A 23,285-nucleotide genomic window follows, 5' to 3' on the forward strand; every position below is an offset into this window, starting at 1 on the left:
CATAAATAATAATAGGAAACTAATAAATTAACAACGTTATTAAATGCCCACAAGGTCTTAACTATTCTTAAATGCCCACAGAACTCTACCTATAATAATAGTGAAAATGGTGATGATAACAATAATAGGAACACAAATACATTTAAACTGGCTTCACGTTTTATGTGTATTATCTCATGGAATCTTTGCATGAACCTGATGAGGAATGCACCTGTCCTCTCCCCATTTCGCAGAGAAGGAGATCGAGATTAAGAGAGCTTAAGTAATGTTCCAAAGCAAAGAGTGGAAATTGGAAGCATTGAGATTTGAACCTGGGATTTCCAAAGGCTCTGCTGTCAGTTTGTTTTCCCATTAATTTTGTAAGCATTTATTTTATTTAAAAAATTTTTTTTAAATTTAAAAAATTTTAAAACTGAAAATTATTATTATTATTTTTTTTAACGCGGGCCTCTCACTGTTGTGGCCTCTCCCGTTGCGGAGCACAGGCTCCGGACGTGCAAGCTCAGTGGCCACGGCTCACGGGCCCAGCCGCTCTGCGGCATGTGGGATCTTCCCAGACCGGGGCACGAACCCGTGTCCCCTACATCAGCAGGCGGACTCTCAACCACTGCACCACCAGGAAAGCCCTGAAAATTATTTTTAAATTTTTATTTATTTATTTATTGGCCGTGCAGTGTGGCATGGCACGCAGGATCTTAGTTCCCTGACTAGGGCTCAAACCTGCGGCCCCTGTGGTGGGAGTGTGGAGTCTTAAGCACTGGACCTCCAAGGAAGTCCCAGGCATTTACTCATTAAACTATACTTTGGTTGTCCCTCTCTCTGAGCCTTCACTCTGGTTCTTCACTGCAGGTAGTGAAGGCTTTCATTGTCCTGACCCCAAACTTCCTGTCCCATGATCGAGACCAGCTCACCAAGGAGCTGCAGCAGCATGTGAAGTCAGTGACAGCCCCGTACAAGTACCCAAGGAAGGTGAGCGAGAGCAGATGGATGGGGTCTGGTCCCTGTGAGTGGTTCTGGGGGCTCCACTGCCTCAAGTCTCATACAGTGTCTGGGGTGAAGCCTAAGTAGCCAAGGGCACTAATATTTTTCTCTGCAGAAGCAGCATTTCAGCTTAGGGGTGTGAGGGAGCCCACTGAATCGGATGGAACCTTGATCCTGTGTCAGGAACTCATCCTTTGCTGGAGTGTCAGCCTAAAGAAAAAAATCAGACAATTGCCCAAGGATATCCAGGAAGGTTATTTATAATCTTTCAAAATTTGAAAAAGACACCCAAACCAGCAATTTCCAAGCTATTAAAAAACATTCTGTCGTGAGAAATAGATTCTGTATTGCAACCCAACACCCATATACATACATAGCAAACAACAAAGAACAAAATGATATTTACCCTAACAGCATGTAATACATTCTGATATTTTTTGTTCAACTTCGTTTGTTTTAAATGCTGTGCACAAGCTATAAAACTGTGCAGCAATAGAGAAATGATGAAATTACTCATGGAATTTAATATTATTCTGTAATTTAAACTGATAATGAAGATTTTTAACATAAAATATCACAATAATATATTATTGAGATAAAAAAGCAGGCTAAGAAATAACATACGTAGTGCTATCTGATATGTTTAAAAACAAGTTAAAATTTCCTTCTTTTGTAGTAATACTTTGCTGCATTGTCTGAATGTTTACAATCAATACATATTATAAAGCTATATAGCTAACATTTATTGAGCATTTACTGTGTGTACCAGGCCCTGGACTCAATGCTTTACATGCATTATTATTTCATTTAATCCTCTCCACAACCTGAGATAATCATCCCAGTCTACAGAGAGGAAACTGAGGCTTAGAGACTCAAAGTAAATTGCCTGAGATTAGAGTAAATAGAAGCTGGAATTCAACCCCATGTGTATCTGACAACAGAGTTCATGCTGCTAACATTAGCATCTGATGCTTTATCGAGAGTAGAGTAGAGGATGCGTACCAGTCAGGAAGGGCTACATGTTACTGTGGGTAACAAACAGTCCCAAAATTGCAGTGGATTATAACAAGGACGGTGTCTTTCTTGCTCACGCCACTTGTCCACCATAGCTTTCCCGGAGCCTTTGCTCCACATCCCCTCATCCTGGGACCAGGATAAAGGAGCAGCCACCATGTAGGTACCTCCCAGAGCACTAGAAGAGATGGACAGAGGGGTGGCCTGTCTCAATGACTCCCACCTTTTCTGTTAAATGTGGCACACTTCACTCCTTCTCATATTTCACTGGTCAAAGTACATCAAAGGGCTGCATCCAACTTCAGGAGGTCAGAGGAGAACCTGACATAAATGGTGGACCCCATTAAGGCCCCCACATGGCACCAGCCTGTCTGGGGGACTGTGAGAGGGCAAAGGAGGAGAGCTGAGGGTTGATAGAAAATGACGGGGGGACTTAGTCAGAATGTGTTTGCTTTATCCTCAACCAGGTGGAGTTTGTCTCAGAGCTGCCCAAAACCATCACTGGCAAGATAAAAAGAAGTGAACTCCGGAAGAAGGAGTTTGGTCAGATGTAATTGGCAGTAAACTCAGAAACCACTGTGTGATGTTGGCCAAATGCCTGGCGGCCTCAGGTTCCTCACGATGGTGAGGGTGAGGAGAGGAACGCTGAGAGAGTTGACTTGAAAGAGAGCCAGGAGTGTCAACATTCCAGCATTTTTGTTCTTTTAAATTAAGATCAATCACTATCCTTCCTCCAAGTTCCCTGGTCCTTTCAGATTGCCCAGCTGAGCGCTCAGAATGGGGCTGAAGCAAATTAAATACTGACTCAGCATCCACAGTGAGTCTGTTGTGCGTTTATTCTGGGAAAGATCCAGTGCTAAATGCTGTCCCTCGTAATTCCCCCAACCCCCATCAGAGACTGCCCCAGGGCCTGATTCTCCCTCCTGGTTCCGGAGACTCTGTGACCCAGTCGACGACCAGGACATAGAGGTCTAGGAGGAACAGTCCATGTGGCCCCCGGGGTCTGCTCCTGCCTGGCTTGCCTCTGCCCAACTGGGGGTGAGGCGGGAGGCAGGGCAAGTGTGGTGTCTGGGGAATGGAGAAGAGGGGAGGGCAGCCCAGCCTGGTGATGACACTTGCCTGCCACACCATCCCTCACCTGCACCCTCCAGTGGACCCACTGCCTCTCGTCCCACCAATAATGCTGCTGCTGTTGCTGCTTGCAGGTCCCAGCCTGGACCAGTGCAGGTGAGTGAGTACCTGCCCTCTGGGGGCCCAGGAACCCTGCAGGACTCCTTCAGCCCTTCCCAGGGACACAGGAGCTTTGCTCCCCAGCCCCTCCCCAGGGGCCCGGAGTCCTCCCCAGACACCTCTCCTTATACTGTGTAATGCCCTCTGCCATCCAGAGCCCTCTGACCCCCCTGGCCTTGGTCCTGTGAACTAACCCTTCACTCCATCCATCCTTCTGGCCTGAGATGGAACCACCAGAGGCTGGAAGGAGCAGAGGCAGAAGAGGCTGAGCCTGGGGGTGAGAGAAGCGCATATTGTCTCCTTCTCACCCATTCCTGGGGGCGCGATCACTGAGAGGGAGATCCCCTCTGCAGCTGCCCTCTTCTGAGGTGCACAGATACACACACTCACAGGGTAATATACAGACATCACAAACACAGAGACGCACAGGTAAAGAATCACCCCCAGCCTCACCTGAGGACTCAGGTGTTGGGCTCATGGACAGCTCACACACAGACCAACGCAGGCAAGGACACCCTGGGGGGAACACACACACAAGTACACATACTCAGGGCCATGTGAGACAGCCCCCCAGGGCAGACCCACACACACCCCAAGGAGGTACACACACGCGTGCGCGCGCACACACACACACACACACACACACACACACACATGTAGGCAGAGACATAGACACAGAACACAGCCACATACACACAGGCACAAAAAGAAGACAAACACACAGATACAATCAGGAACACCCAAAGGGACAGCAACTTCACACACAGCACAGTCACACACATATAAAACACAGACGCAACTCCACGGACCCATATGCCCTGAGACACACACACACACGGATTTGCCCAACCAACGTACATTCATTCAGTGACAAAGGTGCAGACACAAATGCGTACAGAGAAAAACAGAGACACTCAATGTCTCAGTGCTGTGCAGTGGGAAATTCACGTTCACAATCGAGATGCTCACAGACACAGAAACTCAGACACACAGGTTCATACATGCAGACTTATACAACCACAGTCACACACACACATGCTCCCAGACAGTTCTGGCACTCCAATGGATACCTCCACAGGCAGTCGGGGTGAACAGACCCTGGTATTGAGGTAGAAGGTAGACGGGCTCCAGGCTCAGCAGCTGGAGCTTGTCTCCTGCTGACATTTCAAGGAAAAGATAAAGGCAGGAGCAGAGAGAAGCTCAGCTCTGCCTGAGCAAAAAGATAAGACTACCATAGTTTTCATTCTTGAGGTCAAGGAGACCTCCTGGACTACACATGCACAAAACGGTTCCTCAGGGGTCAGAAAATGGAGGGGGCGCTAGCCCATAATATGTCCTGCCAACCTCTCAGAGACTCTCACGCTGGAATCTATCTTGGCTAAAAGATGCCTGTGCACGTTGGGTAGGACGCTGAGTCAGACCAAATATGGGCACAAAGCAAGATGAATCAAGGTGATTGGCTAGAGGCACCCGGAGAACTGCAGCCATATAAGCAATTCAAGCCACCCCAAAAGCATGACTCTCTCTCTCGCTGAGCCCATCCGTGTGTCTTTCCGCATGGACTTTTCTTCTAAAAAACGCTTTATCTGCTTCACTAACTTCTGTCTCTTTGCTGAATTCTTTCTTCAAAGAAGACAAGGACTGAGGTCCTGTTTCAATCCCACCGGCCCTCGTGGTCTAGTGGTTGGGATTCAGCACTTTCACCGCCACAGCCTGGGTTTGATTCCCGGTCAGGGAACTGAGATCCTGCTTCAAGCCGCCATACCCTCGAGATTAGCATGACCTACCCCACCTAGGCTGTCATGGAAGCGGGTGTTTTCCTGGCTCTGAACCCAGTGCTAGGCACCTGTCCCATTGAGGGCCTCCCAGAGGGCTGTGCTTATGCTCTGAGACACCAGAGAATGGCCAGGGTAGGGTGGCTCTGGGAACAGGGCACAGGGGAAGGACTGGGCTATGACAGCATGCACTTAACGTGGGGGTGTTGCATGGGGCCTAGCAGATCCCAAGGTCAAGCGAGGGAAAAAAGTGTGCCTCCCCAGGACCCGTGCTGTGTGTCAGAGTGAGCTGTGCCCTCTCCCACAATAACAACAGTGACAGTAAAGACATCATCAGGACCATTGTATGATAATATTGTCATCACCACAGCAATGACTGACCATCAGCCCGAGGTGGAGGAGTGAGGTGTGACCATGGTCGCCTGGTTTGCTTCATCTTCTGAGCAGGGCTGACCCTGAGCAAAGGCAAAGATTCTCTCTGGCCTCTTCTCTCTCTGGAGGCCTCAGCTCCAGCTTCTTCCTCTCCCAACATTCCCCCCACTCCCACCCAGACCCAAGTCCCCCCTGACCCTTTTCTCAGCCTGGGTACAACACCTCTCCCTGACTCTCCATCTGTGCAATGGGGATAGAGATGGTATGGGCCATAAGAAGATGCCTGCAGAGTACAGTGCTTAGCACAGGCTGCTAACAGGAGGGGCCTTTAAAGCCTTCACAGCTTCTAAGGTGCCGGTTCTGGGAGGACAGTCACCCCTGGGAGATGGTGAAGCTGATGGGCACAGGCGCTCAGCACATGGCCTCCCTTTGTCCTCATGACAGTCTTTGGACACAGGACTGGACATTTCCATCTTAGGGAGGAAACCCACCCAGGGTCACACCGCTGGTAAGCAGCACAGCTGGGTCTCAAGCCCAAGGCTCCTGGCCCTGCCTTCAGGGGCCACGGAGGGCTCCTCCCCTGGATGCGAGGCTGAACCCGCTTTGGGGATGCTTCGTCTGCTGCACGAATGGTTCACCCTTTCCAGGCCCCTTAACTCTGTTCACTTCTCCTTCTTTCCCTCATCCCTGCTTGAGCTGTAACCAGGGTGACCCTGGCACCGTTCATGGAAGTCCCCAGTCCCTTACAGGCTGCGTGTGCCTCCCATTCACTTCGCGGCTAGTCTGACTTCCACCCCTTCTGTGCCTAGTCTGTCTCTTTAAAACCACACAGCCCAAACGTGGGACTCTGTAGGCAGGCAACTGCATCTAAACAGATTTCAACACTATTGTTTAGTTATCCCTGTTTTTTGTTTTTGTTTTGCTTGGTTTCTTTTTTTAATCATTTCTTTGTATTTATGGTAAAAGACATTGATTTTCCATTATAGCAGTAATAGAACGTTTCCTGTTTACAGTAAGTTTCCATAATAATAAAATCTATGGGGTTTAAAGCAATGACTTTAAAGCTGTCATGGGCCTGAATGAGCTGGGAAACCACTGTGTCAATCACACATAAAAGCACCTTTAGGAAGTTCACCTCAGGACAGGGCCCAGAAGAGACCATCACCAGTGGGCTTTGTCTAACTACCTGGGTCCCTGGGCCCCAGCCCACCTGCTTGGCTCTCCCCACCCAGCACTCCTGGTACTGCCAAGCTGATTGGGTGCTGTCCTCAGATCCCCCGGAAGAGAAGCTGGTGAACTTTCTCCACTGAAATTCTCAATTTCTGGAGGTCCCTGGCAATCAATAATGAGAGTCAGACTGGATTTTTTCCCCCCTGTTTAGGTTCATAAGCTAAAGCCCATGCTAACAGGTGATGTATCTAGCCCTGTTTCAGGTGTTAAAATGTCTACATTAATTAGGGATGATTTTGAGACCATACCCATACCATCTGTATGGTCACACAGAGTGGAATTCACAAGCCAGAAGGAAACCTATTTTATTACCATATCATCATGACCACGTAATGCAGTTCAACTGTAACATCTTTCCTTCGGGTTTTCTTCTTTGCTCATATTTTATTTGTAAGTGTACTTCTCAATTTCCAAACATGGGAAATTCTAGTTAGCTTTTCATCAGGACTCTTCTAGCACAATTGCATTACCAAAAATCATGCTCTGTGTGATTTCATTCCTCTGAAATATGTTGTAATTTGCTTTGTGGCCAAAATAAATAAGGTTAATTTTTGTAATTATACTATATGTGCCTGAAATTAATGTTTCCTCTGCAGTTGTTATGTGATATTGAGGGATATATGGATATAGCTATATGATTAAAATGGTTTGCTAGTAAGATCTTCTACACTTTACAGGTGCTCTGTGGTGCTCATTGTATGACTTGTTGAGGGAGAGGTGTGAAAACCTCCCACTCTGCTTGTGTATTTGATTATTCTTGTATCTCTGTCATCAAATCGATTTCAGCCACTGCCCATGGGAAATCTTGGGAGTTCTCCAAGGAAGGAAGAAGAGTCCAGAAGTGGGGGACAGGGGACCTGGGTTCAGGAGGACAAGAAAACCTAAGGTCAGGGAAGGTTCCAGAGAGGACTTGGGGTTGGATGGTGCACAATTGGGCAGCACGTAGAGGAAGGGTGTTCAGGTGTCCACTGTGATGGACCAGGGACATCAACAGTAACACAATAATTGTGGGGGACATGAACACCCCACTTACATCAATGGACAGATCATCAAGACAGAAAGTCAATAAGGAAACACAGGCCTTAAAGGACACATTAACCCAGATGGACTTAATTAATATTTACAGAGTGTTCCAACTGAAAACAGCAGAATACACATTCTTTTCAGGTGCACATGGAGCATTCTCTAAGATAGATCACATGCAGGCCATAATGCATGCCTTGGTAAACTTAAGAACATTGAAATCATAACAAGCATCTTTTCGGACCACAATGCTATGAGATTTGAAATCTACTACAAGAAAAAAAAAAACTGGAATAAACAAGCATGTGGAATCTAAACAATATGCTACTAAACAACCAATGGGTCATTGAATAAATCAAAGATGGAATAAAAAAATAGCTAGAGACAAATGAAAATGAAAACAAGGTGATCCAAAACCTATGGGACACAGCAAAAGCAGTTCTAAGAAGGAAGTTTATTGTAATACAGTCTTGCTTCAGGAAACAAGAAAAAGCTCAAATAAAAAACCTAACCTTATGCCTAAAGCAACTAGAGAAAGGAGAAGAAACAAAACCCAATGTTAATAGAAGGAAAGAAATCATAAGGATCAGAGCAGAAATGAATGCAATAGAGACGAAGAAAACAATAGAAAAGGTCTATGAAACTAAAAGCTGGTTCTTTGAAAAGATAAACAAAATTGATAAACTTTTGGCCAAATTCATTAAGGAAAAAAGGGAGAGGGCTCAAATCAATAAGGTTAGAAATGAAAAGAAAAAAAAACAAGTTATGCCTGACACCACAGAATACAAAAGATCATAAGAGACTACTATTGCACAAGCAACTCTACAGCAATAAAATGGACAACCTAGAAGAAAGGGACAAATTCTTAGGTACAATCTCCCAAGACTAAACCAGGAAGAAATAGAAAATATGAAGAGCAATCACAAGTATTGAAATTGAAACTGTGATTAAAAAACTCCCAACAAACAAAAGTCCAGAACCAGATGGCTTCACAGGCAAATTCTATCAAACATTTAGAGAAGAGTTAATGCCTATCACTCTGAAACTTTTCCAAAAATTTGCAGATGAAGGAACACTCCCAAGCACATTCAGTTCAGTTTGGTTTCAGTTTGGTTTCAGTTCACCATCACCCTGAAACCAAAACCAGAGAAAGATACAACAACAACAAAAAGAAATTTACAGGCCAATATCACTGATGAACACAGACGCAAAAGTCCTGAACAAAATACTAGCAAACAGAATCCAACAATACATTAAAAAGGTCATACACCATGATCAAGTGGGATTTATCCCAAGGGTGTAAAGATTCTTCAGTATACACAAATCAATCAGAATGATACACCACATTAACAAATTAAAGAATAAAAATCATATGATCATGTCAATAGATTCAGAAAAAGCTTTCAACACCCATCCATTTATGATACCAACTCTCCAGAAAGCAGGCACAGAGGGAATCTACCTCAACATAAAAAAGGCCATACATGACAAACCCACAGCTAACATCATACTCAATGGTGAAAAGCTGAAAGCATTTCCTCTAAGGTCAGGAAAAAGACAAGGACGTCCACTCTCGCCACTTTTATTCAACATAGTTTTGGAAGTCCTAGCCACAGCAATCAGAGAAGAAAAAGAAATAAATGGAATCCAAATTGGAAAGGAAGAAGTAAAATTGTCACTGTCTGTAGATGACATGATACTATATATAGAAAATCCTAAAGATACCACCAGAAAACTACTAGAGCTCATCAATGAATTTGGTAAAGTTGCAAGATACAAAATTAACATGCAGAAATCTGTTGCATTTCTATACACTGACAAATGAAAGATCAGAAAGAGAAATTAAGGAAACAATCCCATTTACAATCACATCAGAAAGAATCAAATACCTAGCAATAAGCCTACCTAAGGAGGCAAAACAACTGCACTCCAAAAACTAAAAGATGCAGATGAAAGAAATTGAAGATGACATGAACAGATGGAAAGATATACCATGTTCTAGGACTGGAAGAATCAATGTTGCCAAAATGACCATACTACCCAAAGAAATCTACAGATTCAATGCAATATATATCAAATTACCAATGGCATTTTTCACAGAAGTAGAAAAAAATTTTACAATTTGTATGGAAACACAAAAGACTCTGAATAACCAATGCAATCTTGAGAAAGAAAAACGGAGCTGGAGGAATCAGGTTCCCTGAACTTCAGACTGTACTACAAATCTGCAATCATCAAAAGAGTATGGTACTGGCACAAAAATAGAAATATAGATCCATGGAACAGGACAGAAAATCCAGAGATTAAACCCACACACTTATGGTCAACTAATCTATGACAAAGGAAACAAGAGTATACAATGGAGAAAAGACAGCCTCATCAATAAGTAGGGCTGGGAAAACTGGACAGCTAAATGTAAAAGAATGAAATTAGAACGTTCTCTAACACCATACACAAAAATAAACTCAAAATGGATTAAAGACCTAAATGTAAGACCAGATGCTACAAACTCTTAGAGGAAAACATAGGCAGAACACTCTTTGACATAAATCACAGCAATACCTTTTTCAATCCACCTCCTAGAGTAATGAAAATAAAAACAAAAATAAACAATTCAGACCTAACTAAACTTAAAAGCTTTTGCACAGCAAAGGAAACCATAAACAAAATGAAAAGACAACCTACATAATGGGAGAAAATATTTGCAAACAATGCAACCAACAATGGATTAATCTCCAAAATATATAAACAGCTCATACAACTCAATATCAAAAAAAAAACCCAATCAAAAAAATGGAGAAAGAGCTAAATAGACATTTCTCCAAAGAAGACCTACAGATGGCCAAAAAGCACATGAAAAGATGCTCAATGTTGCTAATTCTTAGAGAAATGCAGATAAAATCTACAATGAGGTATCACCTCACACTGGTCAGAATGGCCATCATCAAAAAGTCTACAAACAATAAATGCTGGAGAGAGGGTGTGGAAGAAAGGGAACCTACCCTGTTGGTGGGGATGTAAATTGGTACAGCCACTGTGGAGAACAGTATGGAGGTTCCTTAAAAAACTAAAAATAGAGCTACCATATGATCCAGCAATCCCCTCCAGAGAGAACCATAATTTGAAAAGATACATGCACCCCAATGTTCATTGCAGCACTATTTACAATAGCCAGGACAAGGAAGCAACCTAAATGCCCACTGACAGATGAATGGATAAAGAAGAGGTGATACACGTATACAATGGAATATTACTCAACCATAAAAAAGAATTAAATAATGCCATTTTCAGCCACATGGATGGACCTAGAGATTATTGTACTAAGTGAAGTAAGTCAGATAGAGAAAGACAAATATCATATGATATTGCTTACATGTTGAACCTAAAAGAATGATACATATGAACTTATTTATAAACCAAAAACAGAATCACAGACATAGAAGACAAACTTATGATTACCAAAGGGGAAAGGTGAGGGGTGGGGAGGGCTAAATTAGGAGTTTGGGGTTAAATATATACACACTACTATATATAAAATAAATAATCAACAAGGACCTACTGTATAGCACAGGGAAATCTACTCAGTATTCTGTAATTACCTATATGGGAAAAGAATCTGAAAAAGAATAGATATATGTATATGTATAACTGAATCACTTTGCTGTACACCTGAAACTAACACAACATTTTAAATCAACTATACTCCAATATAGAATAAAAGTTTTTTAAAAATTGAAAAGGAAGTAATGATTTTCAGTTCTCTGATTTAAACAGTCTATGGGAGTAAAACTTGTTACCTGTTCCTTCCTGATGTTGAGCTGAACATTCTCCTGTTCATGCGGTTCTTCAGGTTTCACTTCTGCATGATTGACACAAGCTTCATTGAGGGCAATTTCAACCTAAAGCAAAACATTCTCATTGATGACTTAATTCCCAAGAAAAAAAATGCCAAGTAGATATCATCATTTTAACCTCCTAAGACATGAAAAAGTTGTTCCTTGCAAAAGCTAATGTGTACAATGGAAATCCTGCAGCAAATATAGGTAGCTTACCTCCAAAATTCCTGAGGTGTTCATTGAAATAGCACCTTTCAAGTCCTCTGTAGATTTTTCTTTTTCCAATATCTGCACATAGGATAGAAACAACAACTGCACTGAGATTTCAATGGAAACACTGGGTGATATGCTCAAAAGGTGTAACATCAACCAAACATATCCCACGGTGACCCCTAAGTTTCATGTGATAGTAGTTGATCCAGGTTGGGCCCAGGAAAAATATCAAGCCCATAAAGAAATGCAGAACAAAGAAAGACATTAAGGCACAAATATTTCGTAGCTTCAACAAATATCTTGCTCACTGCATAATGGAAGAGATGACTGGATGACAAGGGGAAAGCAAAGGTGGAAAATAGTTCATGTCAAACAGCTCAAAAGTGGGTGTTCTTGGGCTTCCCTGGTGGCGTAGTGGTTGGGAGTCCGCCTGCCGATGCAGGGGACGGGGGCTTGTGCCCCAGGCCAGGAAGATCCCACATGCCGCGGAGCGGCTGGGCCCGTGAGCCATGGCCGCTGAGCCTGCGTGTCTGGAGCCTGCGCTCCGCAACGGGAGAGGCCACAACAGTGAGAGGCCAGCGTACCGCCACACACACAAAAAAAGTGGGTGTTCTTGATGGAATATAAAGAAAACTTTCCCGAGAGGCTTCCAGGAAGATGGCGGAAGAGTAAGGCACGGAGATCACCTTCCTCCCCACAGATACACCAGAAATACATCTACACGTGGAACAACTCCTACAGAACACCTACTGAACGCTGGCAGAAGACCTCAGACCTCCCAAATGGCAAAAAAAAAAAAAAAAAAAAACCACGTACCTGGGCAGGGCAAAAGAAAAAAGAATAAACAGAGACAAAAGGATAGAGACGGGACCTGCACCAGTGGGAAGGAGCTGTGAAGGAGGAAAGGTTACCATACACTAGGAAGCCCCTTCGCGGGCGGACACTGCGGGTGGTGCAGGGGGAAAGCTTCGGAGCCGCGGAGAGAGCACAGCAACAGGGGTGCAGGGGACAAAGCGGAGAGATTCCCGCGCAGAGGATCAGGGCCGACCAGCACTCACCAGCCCGAGAAGCTTGTCTGCTCACCTGCCGGGGCGGGCGAGGCTGGGAGCTGAGGCTCGGGCTTCAGTCGGAGCGCAGGGAGAGGACTGGGGTTGGCGGCGCGAACACAGCCTGCAGGGGCTTAGTGCGTCACAGCTGGCCGGGAGGGAGTCCGGGGAAAAGTCTTGACCTGCCGAAGAGGCAAGAGACTTTTTCCTCCCTCTTTGTTTCCTAGTGCGCGAGGAGAGGGGATTAAGAGCGCTGCTTAAAGGAGCTCCAGAGACGGGCGCGAGCCGCGGCTAAAAGCGCAGACCCCAGAGACGGGCATGAGACGCTAAGGCCGCTGCTGCCGCGACCAAGAAGCCTGAGTGCGAGCACAGGTCACTCTCCACACCCCCTTCCGGGGAGCCTGTGCAGCCCGCCACTGCCACGGTCCCGGGATCCAGGGACAACGTCCCCTGGAGGACGCACGGCGCGCCTCAGGCTGGTGCAACGTCACGCAGCGCGCCTCAGGCTGGTGCAACGTCACGCAGCGCGCCTCAGGCTGGTGCAACGTCACTCCGGCCTCTGCGGCCGCAGGCCCGCCCCGCCCTCCGTGCCCCTCCCTCCCCTCGGCCTGAGTGAGCCAGAGCCCCCGAATCAGCGACTCCTTTAACCCCGTCCTGTCTGAGCGAAGAACAGACGCCCTCCCGCGACCTACACGCAGAGGCGGGGCCAAATCCAAACCTGAGCCCCTGGGAGCTGTGAGAACAAAGAAGAGAAAGGGAAATCTCTCCCAGCAGCCTCAGAAGCAGCGGATTAAAGCTCCACAATCAACTTGATGTACCCTGCATCTGTGGAATACATGAATAGACAACGAATCATCCCAAATTAAGGAGCCGTGTGGATGAAAGGTTCTTGGTGCTGCAGCCAGGAGTCAGTGCTGTTCCTCTGAGGTGGGAGAGCCAACTTCAGGACACTGGTCCACAAGAGACTTCCCAGCTCCACATAATATCAAACGGCAAAAATCTCCCAGAGATCTCCATCTCAACACCAGCACCCAGCTTCACTCAACGACCAGCAAGCTACAGTGCTGGACATCCTATGCCAAACAGCTAGCAAGACAGGAACACAGCCCCACCCATTAGCAGAGAGGCTGCCTAAAATCATAATAAGTCCACAGACACCCCAAAACACACCACCAGACGTGGACCTGCGCACCAGAAAGACAAGATCCAGCCTCATCCACCAGAACACAGGCACTAGTACCCTCCACCAGGAAGCCTACACAACCCACTGAACCAACCTTAGCCACTGGGGACAGACACCAAAAACAGCGGGAACTACGAACCTGCAGCCTGCAAAAAGGAGACCCCAAACACAGTAAGATAAGCAAAATGAGAAGACAGAAAAACATACAGCAGACGAAGGAGCAACATAAAAACCCACCAGACCTAACAAATGAAGCGGAAATAGACACTCTACCTGAAAAACAATTCAGAATAATGATAGTAAAGATGATCCAAAATCTTGGAAATAGAATAGACAAAATGCAAGAAACATTTAACCAGGACCTAGAAGAACTAAAGATGAAACAAACAATGATGAACAACACAATAAATGAAATGAAAAATACTCTAGATGGGATCAATAGCAGAATAACTGAGGCAGAAGAACAGATAAGTGACCTGGAAGATAAAATAGTGAAAATAACTACTGCAGAGCAGAATAAAGAAAAAAGAATGAAAAGAACTGAGGACAGTCTCAGAGACCTCTGGGACAACATTAAATGCACCAACATTCGAATTATAGGGGTTCCAGAAGAAGAAGAGAAAAAGAAAGGGACTGAGAAAATATTTGAAGAGATTGTAGTTGAAAACTTCCCTAATATGGGGAAGGAAATAGTTAATCAAGTCCAGGAAGCACAGAGAGTCCCATACAGGATAAATCCAAGGAGAAATATGCCAAGACACTAACCAAACTGTCAAAAATTAAATACAAAGAAAAAATATTAAAAGCAGCAAGGGAAAAACAACAAATAACACACAATGGAATCCCCATAAGGTTAACAGCTGATCTTTCAGCAGAAACTCTGCAAGCCAGAAGGGACTGGCAGGACATATTTAAAGTGATGAAGGAGAAAAACCTGCAAGCAAGATTACTCTACCCAGCAAGGATCTCATTCAGATTTGATGGAGAAATTAAAACCTTTACAGACAAGCAAAAGCTGAGAGAGTTCAGCACCACCAAACCAGCTCTACAACAACTGCTAAAGGAACTTCTCTAGGCAAGAAACACAAGAGAAGGAAAAGACCTACAATAACGAACCCAAAACAATTAAGAAAATGGGAATAGGAACATACATATCGATAATTACCTTAAATGTAAATGGACTAAATGCTCCCATCAAAAGACACAGATTGGCTGAATGGATACAAAAACAAGACCCATATATTTGCTGTCTACAAGAGACACACTTCAGACCTAGAGACACATACAGACTGAAAGTAAGGGGATGGAAAAAGATATTCCATGCAAATGGAAACCAAAAGAAAGCTGGAGTAGCAATTCTCATATCAGACAAAATAGACTTTAAAATAAAGACTATTAAAAGAGACAAAGAAGGACACTACGTAATGATCAAGGGATCAATCCAAGAAGAAGATATAACAATTGTAAATATTTATGCACCCAACATAGGAGCACCTCAATACATAAGGCAAATACTAACAGCCATAAAAGGAAAAATCGACAGTAACACATTCATAGTAGGGGACTTTAACACCCCACTTTCACCAATGGACAGATCATCCAAAATGAAAATAAATAAGGAAACACAAGCTTTAAATGATACATTAAACAAGATGGACTTAATTGATATTTATAGGACATTCCATCCAAAAACAACAGAATACACATTTTTCTCTAGTGCTCATGGAACATTCTCCAGGATAGATCATATCTTGGGTCACAAATCAAGCCTTGGTAAATTTAAGAAAATTGAAATTGTATCAAGTATCTTTTCCGACCACAACGCTATGAGACTAGATATCAATTACAGGAAAAGATCTGTAAAAAATACAAACACATGGAGGATAAACAATACACTACTTAATAACGAAGTGATCACTGAAGAAATCAAAGAGGAAATTAAAAAATACCTAGAAACAAGTGACAATGGAGACACGACAACGCAAAATCTATGGGATGCAGCAAAAGCAGTTCTAAGAGGGAAGTTTATAGCAATACAGTCCTACCTTAAGAAACAGGAAACATCTTGAAAAAACAACCTAACCTTGCACCTAAAGCAATTATAGAAAGAAGAACAAAAAAAAAAAACCCAAAGTTAGCAGAAGGAAAGAAATCATAAAAATCAGATCAGAAATAAATGAAAAAGAAATGAAGGAAACGATAGCAAAGATCAATAAAACTAAAAGATGGTTCTTTGAGAAGATAAACAAAATTGATAAACCATTAGCCAGACACATCAAGAAAAAAAGGGAGAAGACTCAAATCAGTAGAATTAGAAATGAAAAAGGAGAAGTAACAACAGACACTGCAGAAATACAAAAGATCATGAGAGATTACTACAAGCAACTCTATGCCAATAAAATGGACAACCTGGAAGAAATGGACAAATTCTTAGAAATGCACAACCTGCCAAGACTGAATCAGGAAGAAATAGAAAATATGAACAGACCAATCACAAGCACTGAAATTGAAACTGTGATTAAAAATCTTCCAACAACAACAACAACAAAAATCTTCCAACAAACAAAAGCCCAGGACCACCTGGCTTCACAGGCGAATTCTATCATTTAGAGAAGAGCTAACATGTATCCTTCTCAAACTCTTCCAAAATACAGCAGAGGGAGGAACACTCCCAAACTCACTCTACGAGGCCACCATCACCCTGATACCAAAACCAGACAAGGATGTCACAAAGAAAGAAAACTACAGGCCAATATCACTGATGAACATAGAGGCAAAAATCCTCAACAAAATACTAGCAAACAGAATCCAACAGCACATTAAACTGATCATACACCATGATCAAGTGGGGTTGATTCCAGGAATGCAAGGATTCTTCAATATATGCAAATCAATCAACATGATACACCATATTAAAAAATTGAAGGAGAAAAACCATATGATCATCTCAATAGATGCAGAGAAAGCTTTCAACAAAATTCAACACCCATTTATGATAAAAACCCTGCAGAAAGTAGGCATAGAGGGAACTTTCCTCAACATAATAAAGGCCATATATGAGAAACCCATAGCCAACATCGTCCTCAATGGTGAAAAATTGAAAGCATTTCCACTAAGATCAGGAACAAGACAAGGTTGCCCACTCTCACCACTCTTATTCAACATAGTTTTGGAAGTTTTAGCCACAGCAATCAGAGAAGAAAAGAAAATAAAAGGAATCCAAATCAGAAAAGAAGAGGTGAAGCTGTCACTGTTTGCAGATGACATGATACTATACATAGAGAATCCTAAAGATTCTACCGGAAAACTACTAGAGCTAAACAATGTATTTGGTAAAGTAGCAGGATACAAAATTAATGCACAGAAATCTCTGGCATTCCTATACACTAATGATGAAAAACCTAAAAGTGAAATCAAGAAAACACTCCCATTTACCATTGCAACAAAAAGAATAAAATATCTAGGAATAAACCTACCTAAGGAGACAAAAGACCTGTATGCAGAAAATTATAAGACACTGATGAAAGAAATTAAACATGATACAAATAGATGGAGAGATATACCATGTTCTTGGATTGGAAGAATCAACATTGTGAAAATGACTCTACTACCCAAAGCAATCTACAGATTCAATGCAATCCCTATCAAACTACCACTGGCATTTTTCACAGAACTAGAACAAAAAATTTCACAATTTGTATGGAAACACAGAAGACCCTGAATAGCCAAAGCAATCTTGAGAACGAAAAACGGAGCTGGAGGAATCAGGATCCCTGACTTCAGACTTACTACAAAGCTACAGTAATCAAGACAGTGTGGTACGGCACAAAAACAGAAAGCTAGATCAATGGAACAGGATAAAAAGCCCAGAGATAAACCCAGAGATAAACACATGTATGGTTACCTTATCTTTGATAAAGGAGGCAGGAATGTACAGTGGAGAAAGGACAGCCTCTTCATAAGTGGTGCTGGGAAAACTGGACAGGTACATGTAAAAGTATGAGATTAAATCACTCCCTAACACCATACACAAAAATAAGCTCAAAATGGATTAAAGACCTACTTGTAAGGCCAGAAAATATCAAACTCTTAGAGGAAAACATAGGCAGGACACTCTATGACATAAATCACAGCAAGACCCTTTTTGACCCACCTCCTAGAGAAATGGAAATAAAAACAAAAATAAACAGATTGGACCTAATGAAACTTCAAAGCTTTTGCACAGCAAAGGAAACCATAAACAAGACCAAAAGACAACCCTCAGAATGGGAGAAAATATTTGCAAATGAAGCAACTGACAAAGGATTAATCTCCAAAATTTACAAGCAGCTCATGCAGCTTAATAACAAAAAAACAAACAATCCAATCCAAAAATGGGCAGAAGACCTAAATAGACATTTCTGCAAAGAAGATATACAGACTGCCAATAAACACATGAAAGAATGCTCAACATCACTAATCATGAGAGAAATGCAGATCAAAACTACAATGAGATATCATCTCACACCAGTCAGAATGGCCATCATCAAAAAATCTAGAAACAATAAATGCTGGAGAGGGTGTGGAGAAAAGGGAACCCTCTTGCACTGTTGGTGGGAATGTAAATTGATACAGCCACTGTGGAGAACAGTATGGAGGTTCCTTAAAATACTACAAATAGAACTACCATATGACCCAGCAATCCCACTACTGGGCATATACCCTGAGAAAACCATAATTCAAAAAGAGTCATGTACCAAAATGTTCATTGCAGCTCAATTTACAATAGCCCAGAGATGGAAACAACCTAAGTGTCCATCATCAGATGAATGGATAAAGAAGATGTGGCACATATATACAATGGAATATTACTCAGCCATGAAAAGAAACAAAATTGAGTTATTTGTAGTGAGGTGGATGGACCTAGAGCCTGTCATACAGAGTGATGTAAGTCAGAAAGAGAGAGACAAATACCGTATGCGAACATATATATATGGAATTTAAGGGAAAAAAATGTCATGAAGAACCTAGGGGTAAGACAGGAATAAAGACACAGACCTACTAGAGAATGGACTTGAGGATATGGGGAGGGGGAAGGGTAAGCTGTGACAAAGCGAGAGAGAGGCATGGACATATATACACTAACAAACGTAAGGTAGATAGCTAGTGGGAAGCAGCTTCATAGCACAGGGAGATCAGCTCGGTGCTCTGTGAACACCTAGAGGGGTGGGATAGGGAGGGTGGGAGGGAGGGAGACGCAAGAGGGAAGAGATATGGGAACATATGTATATGTATAACTGATTCATTTTGTTGTAAAGCAGAAACTAACACACCATTGTAAAGCAATTATACTCCAATAAAGATGTTAAAAATTTTTTTAAATAAATAAAGATAGAAAACTTTCCCAAATTCACGTTGAAAATTCTCTGTTCAGCATAAAGAGCGGTATGGGCTGTACAACTTGGCTAGATATCTTCCTTCACCTCATATATTTCCTGGGATTGTCTATTTATCTTGGAGGGCAGTGCCGAATGGTGGGAAAACTCCCTACATAGTGAAAACAGAACATACTTCCTAGTCTCTGAAATAGAAAAAGTCATGGAGGTGTGAGTACATGAAATTCCAGATCATTGTTCAGAAGGAGATTCAACTCCCAGACTCCCACACTCTACTGTGGCAAACAGCAAGAGGAGGTGGAGCATTCAATTCACCCAATGTACAAAAGCCTCAAAAGCCAAACTATGGTAAACTTAGCAGCCAAACTCTTACCAAGTCCGGATTCTTGACATTCTGACCCCTCACAGATTGCAGCCTAGCACAAGTACTTTGAAGGATGTCATTCAGATATTCATTAGCCCTCTCAATTGTTTTGATATTATCCTTCAACAAAATATATTGAATCAATAATAATTACTCATTATTCTTACTTCTGTTTTCAGAATGTAATCTAGGCAGAGAAGGGATTTTTACCTTAAATTTAAGTGCTTCGTCAAAGAGCATCTTATTCTGTCTAGTGGTTTCTTGAAGATGTTTCTTTGAGTCATTCACCTATGCAAATATGTACAAAAGGAACCAGAGTTATAAATACTATCTTCTCGTGTGTGACTCCTTCCACAAATACAGAGAACAGTGCTTTACGTCTGTGGAGCTTGCTTTGAATCTGGACTCTTTATGGAACATATGAAATAGGACAGTAGTATGAATGAAAAGAGAGCAAAATAACCGAACTCCCAGAGGTGGAAGGAATTGAAGGTGAAATCATGAAAAATAACAAAGGACAAAGATACCATCTGTTCCAAAGTGGATATATTTTCTACAAGCTCTGTGTTTTCCTTCACCAAATTATTGATCTTCTCTGATATTTGCTGTAAATTAACTAAAAAGAGATAAAATAATTTCTAAGATTAGTAGGAAAACCCAGTAAAACTGAATTATCTCAATGTTCTAGCAGCAGACACATATTATCTGTAATTGACTTTTAATCTTTACTTTTATGCCTAAAAAAAGCAAATTTTAGTTAGTAGAATTTTAAACGTAAGAAACATTATTTCAATGGGATTCCTATTTAAAGTGTTTTCAAAAATGAAGAAGAGGGCTTCCCTGGTGGCGCAGTGGTTGAGAGTCCGCCTGCCGATGCAGGGGACACAGGTTCGTGCCCCGGTCCAGGAGGATCCCACATGCCGCGGAGCGGCTGGGCCGGTGAGCCATGGCCGCTGGGCCTGCGCGTCCGGAGCCTGTGCTCCGCGGCGGGAGAGGCCACGGCGGTGAGAGGCCCAAAGAGCAATAAGATGACTTCTAAATTCTCTCCCATCTATGAATACCATTCTTAGAAAGCTCAATCACTTCAACTAGTTGTGTCATCACCAAAGATGAAATAGAAAAAACATCCTGCCAACTTACATTTCTTGCCTCCAATTACTAAGATAAATATATATGTTGCTGGGAAAAAAAAAATCCTTATTTCATCCAGATTCACCCCTCCATCCAGCCCCTATCTGCAGTTCCTCCGAGTCTTCTCCTATTTCGACAATGCCATAGCAATGCAGATGCTTTATACACTGTCTCAACAAATCCCCTGCCTTTGCCCCAGGTCCATCACAGTGGACACCACCACCCACGTGACCATTTTTAGAACGTAGCTCCCCTACCTGCTGCCTCATCGCTCGCCATCCAACCCCGGGTCCTCTCTGGAAACTTCTCAGACCTTAGGTTTTCTCGTCCTCCTGAACCCAGGTCCCCTGTCCCCCACTTCTGGACGCTTCTTCCTTCCTTTGAGAACTCCCACGATTTCCCATGGGCAGTGGCCGAAATCGATTTGATGACAGAGATACAAGAATAATCAAATACACAAGCAGAGTGGGAGGTTTTCACACCTCTCCCTCAACAAGTCATACAATGAGCACCACAGAGCACCTGTAAAGTGTAGAAGATCTTACTAGCAAACCATTTTAATCATATAGCTATATCCATATATCCCTCAATATCACATAACAACTGCAGAGGAAACATTAATTTCAGGCACATATAGTATAATTACAAAAATTAACCTTATTTATTTTGGCCACAAAGCAAATTACAACATATTTCAGAGGAATGAAATCACACAGAGCATGATTTTTGGTAATGCAATTGTGCTAGAAGAGTCCTGATGAAAAGCTAACTAGAATTTCCCATGTTTGGAAATTGAGAAGTACACTTACAAATAAAATATGAGCAAAGAAGAAAACCCGAAGGAAAGATGTTACAGTTGAACTGCATTACGTGGTCATGATGATATGGTAATAAAATAGGTTTCCTTCTGGCTTGCGAATTCCACTTTGTGTGACCATACAGATGGTATGGGTATGGTCTCAAAATCATCCGTAATTAGCGTAGACATTTTAACACCTGAAACAGGGCTAGATACATCACCTGTTAGCATGGGCTTTAGCTTATGAACCTAAACAGGGGGGAAAAAATCCAGTCTGACTCTCATTATTGATTGCCAGGGACCTCCAGAAATTGAGAATTTCAATGGAGAAAGTTCACCAGCTTCCTTTCTGGGGGATCTGAGGACAGCACCCAAACAGTTTGGCAGTACCAGGAGTGCTGGGTGGGGAGAGCCAAGCAGGTGGGCTGGGGCCCAGGGACCCGGGTAGTTAGACAAAGCCCACTGGTGATGGTCTCTTCTGGGCCCTGTCCTGAGGTGAACTTCCTAAAGGTGCTTTTATGTGTGATTGACACAGTGGTTTCCCAGCTCATTCAGGCCCATGACAGCTTTAAAATCATTGCTTTAAACCCCATAGATTTTATTATTATGGAAACTTACTGTAAACAGGAAACATTCTATTACTGCTATAATGGAAAATCAAGGTCTTTTACCATAAATACAAAGAAATGATTAAAAAAAACAAGCAAAACAAAAACAAAAAACAGGGATAACTAAACAATAGTGTTGAAATCTGTTTAGATGCAGTTGCCTGCCTACAGAGTCCCACGTTTGGGCTGTGTGGTTATAAAGAGACAGACTAGGCACAGAAGGGGTGGAAGTCAGACTAGCCGCGAAGTGAATGGGAGGCAGACGCAGCCTGTAAGGGACTGGGGACTTCCATGAACGGTGCCAGGGTCACCCTGGTTACAGCTCAAGCAGGGATGAGGGAAAGAAGGAGAAGTGAACAGAGTTAAGGGGCCTGGAAAGGGTGAGACCATTCGTGCAGCAGACGAAGCATCCCCAAAGCGGGTTCAGCCTCGCATCCAGGGGAGGAGCCCTCCGTGGCCCCTGAAGGCAGGGCCAGGAGCCTTGGGCTTGAGACCCAGCTGTGCTGCTTACCAGCGGTGTGACGCTGGGTGGGTTTCCTCCCTAAGATGGAAATGTCCAGTCCTGTGTCCAAAGACTGTCATGAGGACAAAGGGAGGCCATGTGCTGAGCGCCTGTGCCCATCAGCTTCACCATCTCCCAGGGGTGACTGTCCTCCCAGAACCGGCACCTTAGAAGCTGTGAAGGCTTTAAAGGCCCCTCCTGTTACTGGCCTGTGTTAAGCACTGTACTTTGCAGGCATCTTCTTATGGCCCATACCATCTCTATCCCCATTGCACAGATGGAGAGTCAGGGAGAGGTGTTGTACCCAGGCTGAGAAAAGGGTCAGGGGGGACTTGGGTCTGGGTGGGAGTGGGGGGAATGTTGGGAGGGGAAGAAGCTGGAGCTGAGGCCTCCAGAGAGAGAAGGGGCCAGAGAGAATTTTTGCCTTTGCTCAGGGTCAGCCCTGCTCAGAAGATGAAGCAAACCAGGCGACCATGGTCACACCTCACTCCTCCACCTCGGGCTGATGGTCAGTCATTGCTGTGGTGATGATAATATTATCATACAATGGTCCTGATGATGTCTTTACTGTCACTGTTGTTATTGTGGGAGAGGGCACAGCCC

At 43.2% G+C, this 23,285-nt stretch overlaps 1 protein-coding gene and 1 long non-coding RNA gene across 4 annotated transcripts in view; one reads left to right on the plus strand and one right to left on the minus strand.

Moving 5' to 3' along the window:
* LOC132438053 (acyl-coenzyme A synthetase ACSM1, mitochondrial-like) overlaps window positions 1–2,848 on the plus strand; it is a 46,864-nt gene extending 44,016 nt beyond the window's left edge. The window contains exons 13-14 of the mRNA XM_060031851.1: window positions 850–969; window positions 2,463–2,848. Coding sequence (XP_059887834.1) covers window positions 850–969; window positions 2,463–2,549 — 207 coding nt within the window. The 3' untranslated portion in view covers window positions 2,550–2,848. The remainder of the gene's footprint in view (window positions 1–849; window positions 970–2,462) is intronic.
* A 4,712-nt stretch (window positions 2,849–7,560) lies between these two features.
* LOC132438050 (uncharacterized) lies at window positions 7,561–20,478 on the minus strand. Of its 3 annotated transcripts, none has more exons than XR_009522143.1 (4): window positions 19,853–20,478; window positions 12,733–12,902; window positions 11,678–11,749; window positions 7,561–11,524 (listed from the first exon to the last, which is right to left on the minus strand). It is a non-coding gene; the product is annotated as an uncharacterized lncRNA (long non-coding RNA). The 3 variants fall into 3 exon arrangements; XR_009522142.1 differs by having other exon boundaries at window positions 12,758–12,943; window positions 19,853–20,477; XR_009522141.1 differs by having other exon boundaries at window positions 12,758–12,902; window positions 19,853–20,462.
* Between the last annotated feature and the right edge of the window lie 2,807 nt (window positions 20,479–23,285).

Source organism: Delphinus delphis, chromosome 15 (assembly GCF_949987515.2).
Source record: "Delphinus delphis chromosome 15, mDelDel1.2, whole genome shotgun sequence".
NCBI lineage: Eukaryota > Metazoa > Chordata > Mammalia > Artiodactyla > Delphinidae > Delphinus > Delphinus delphis.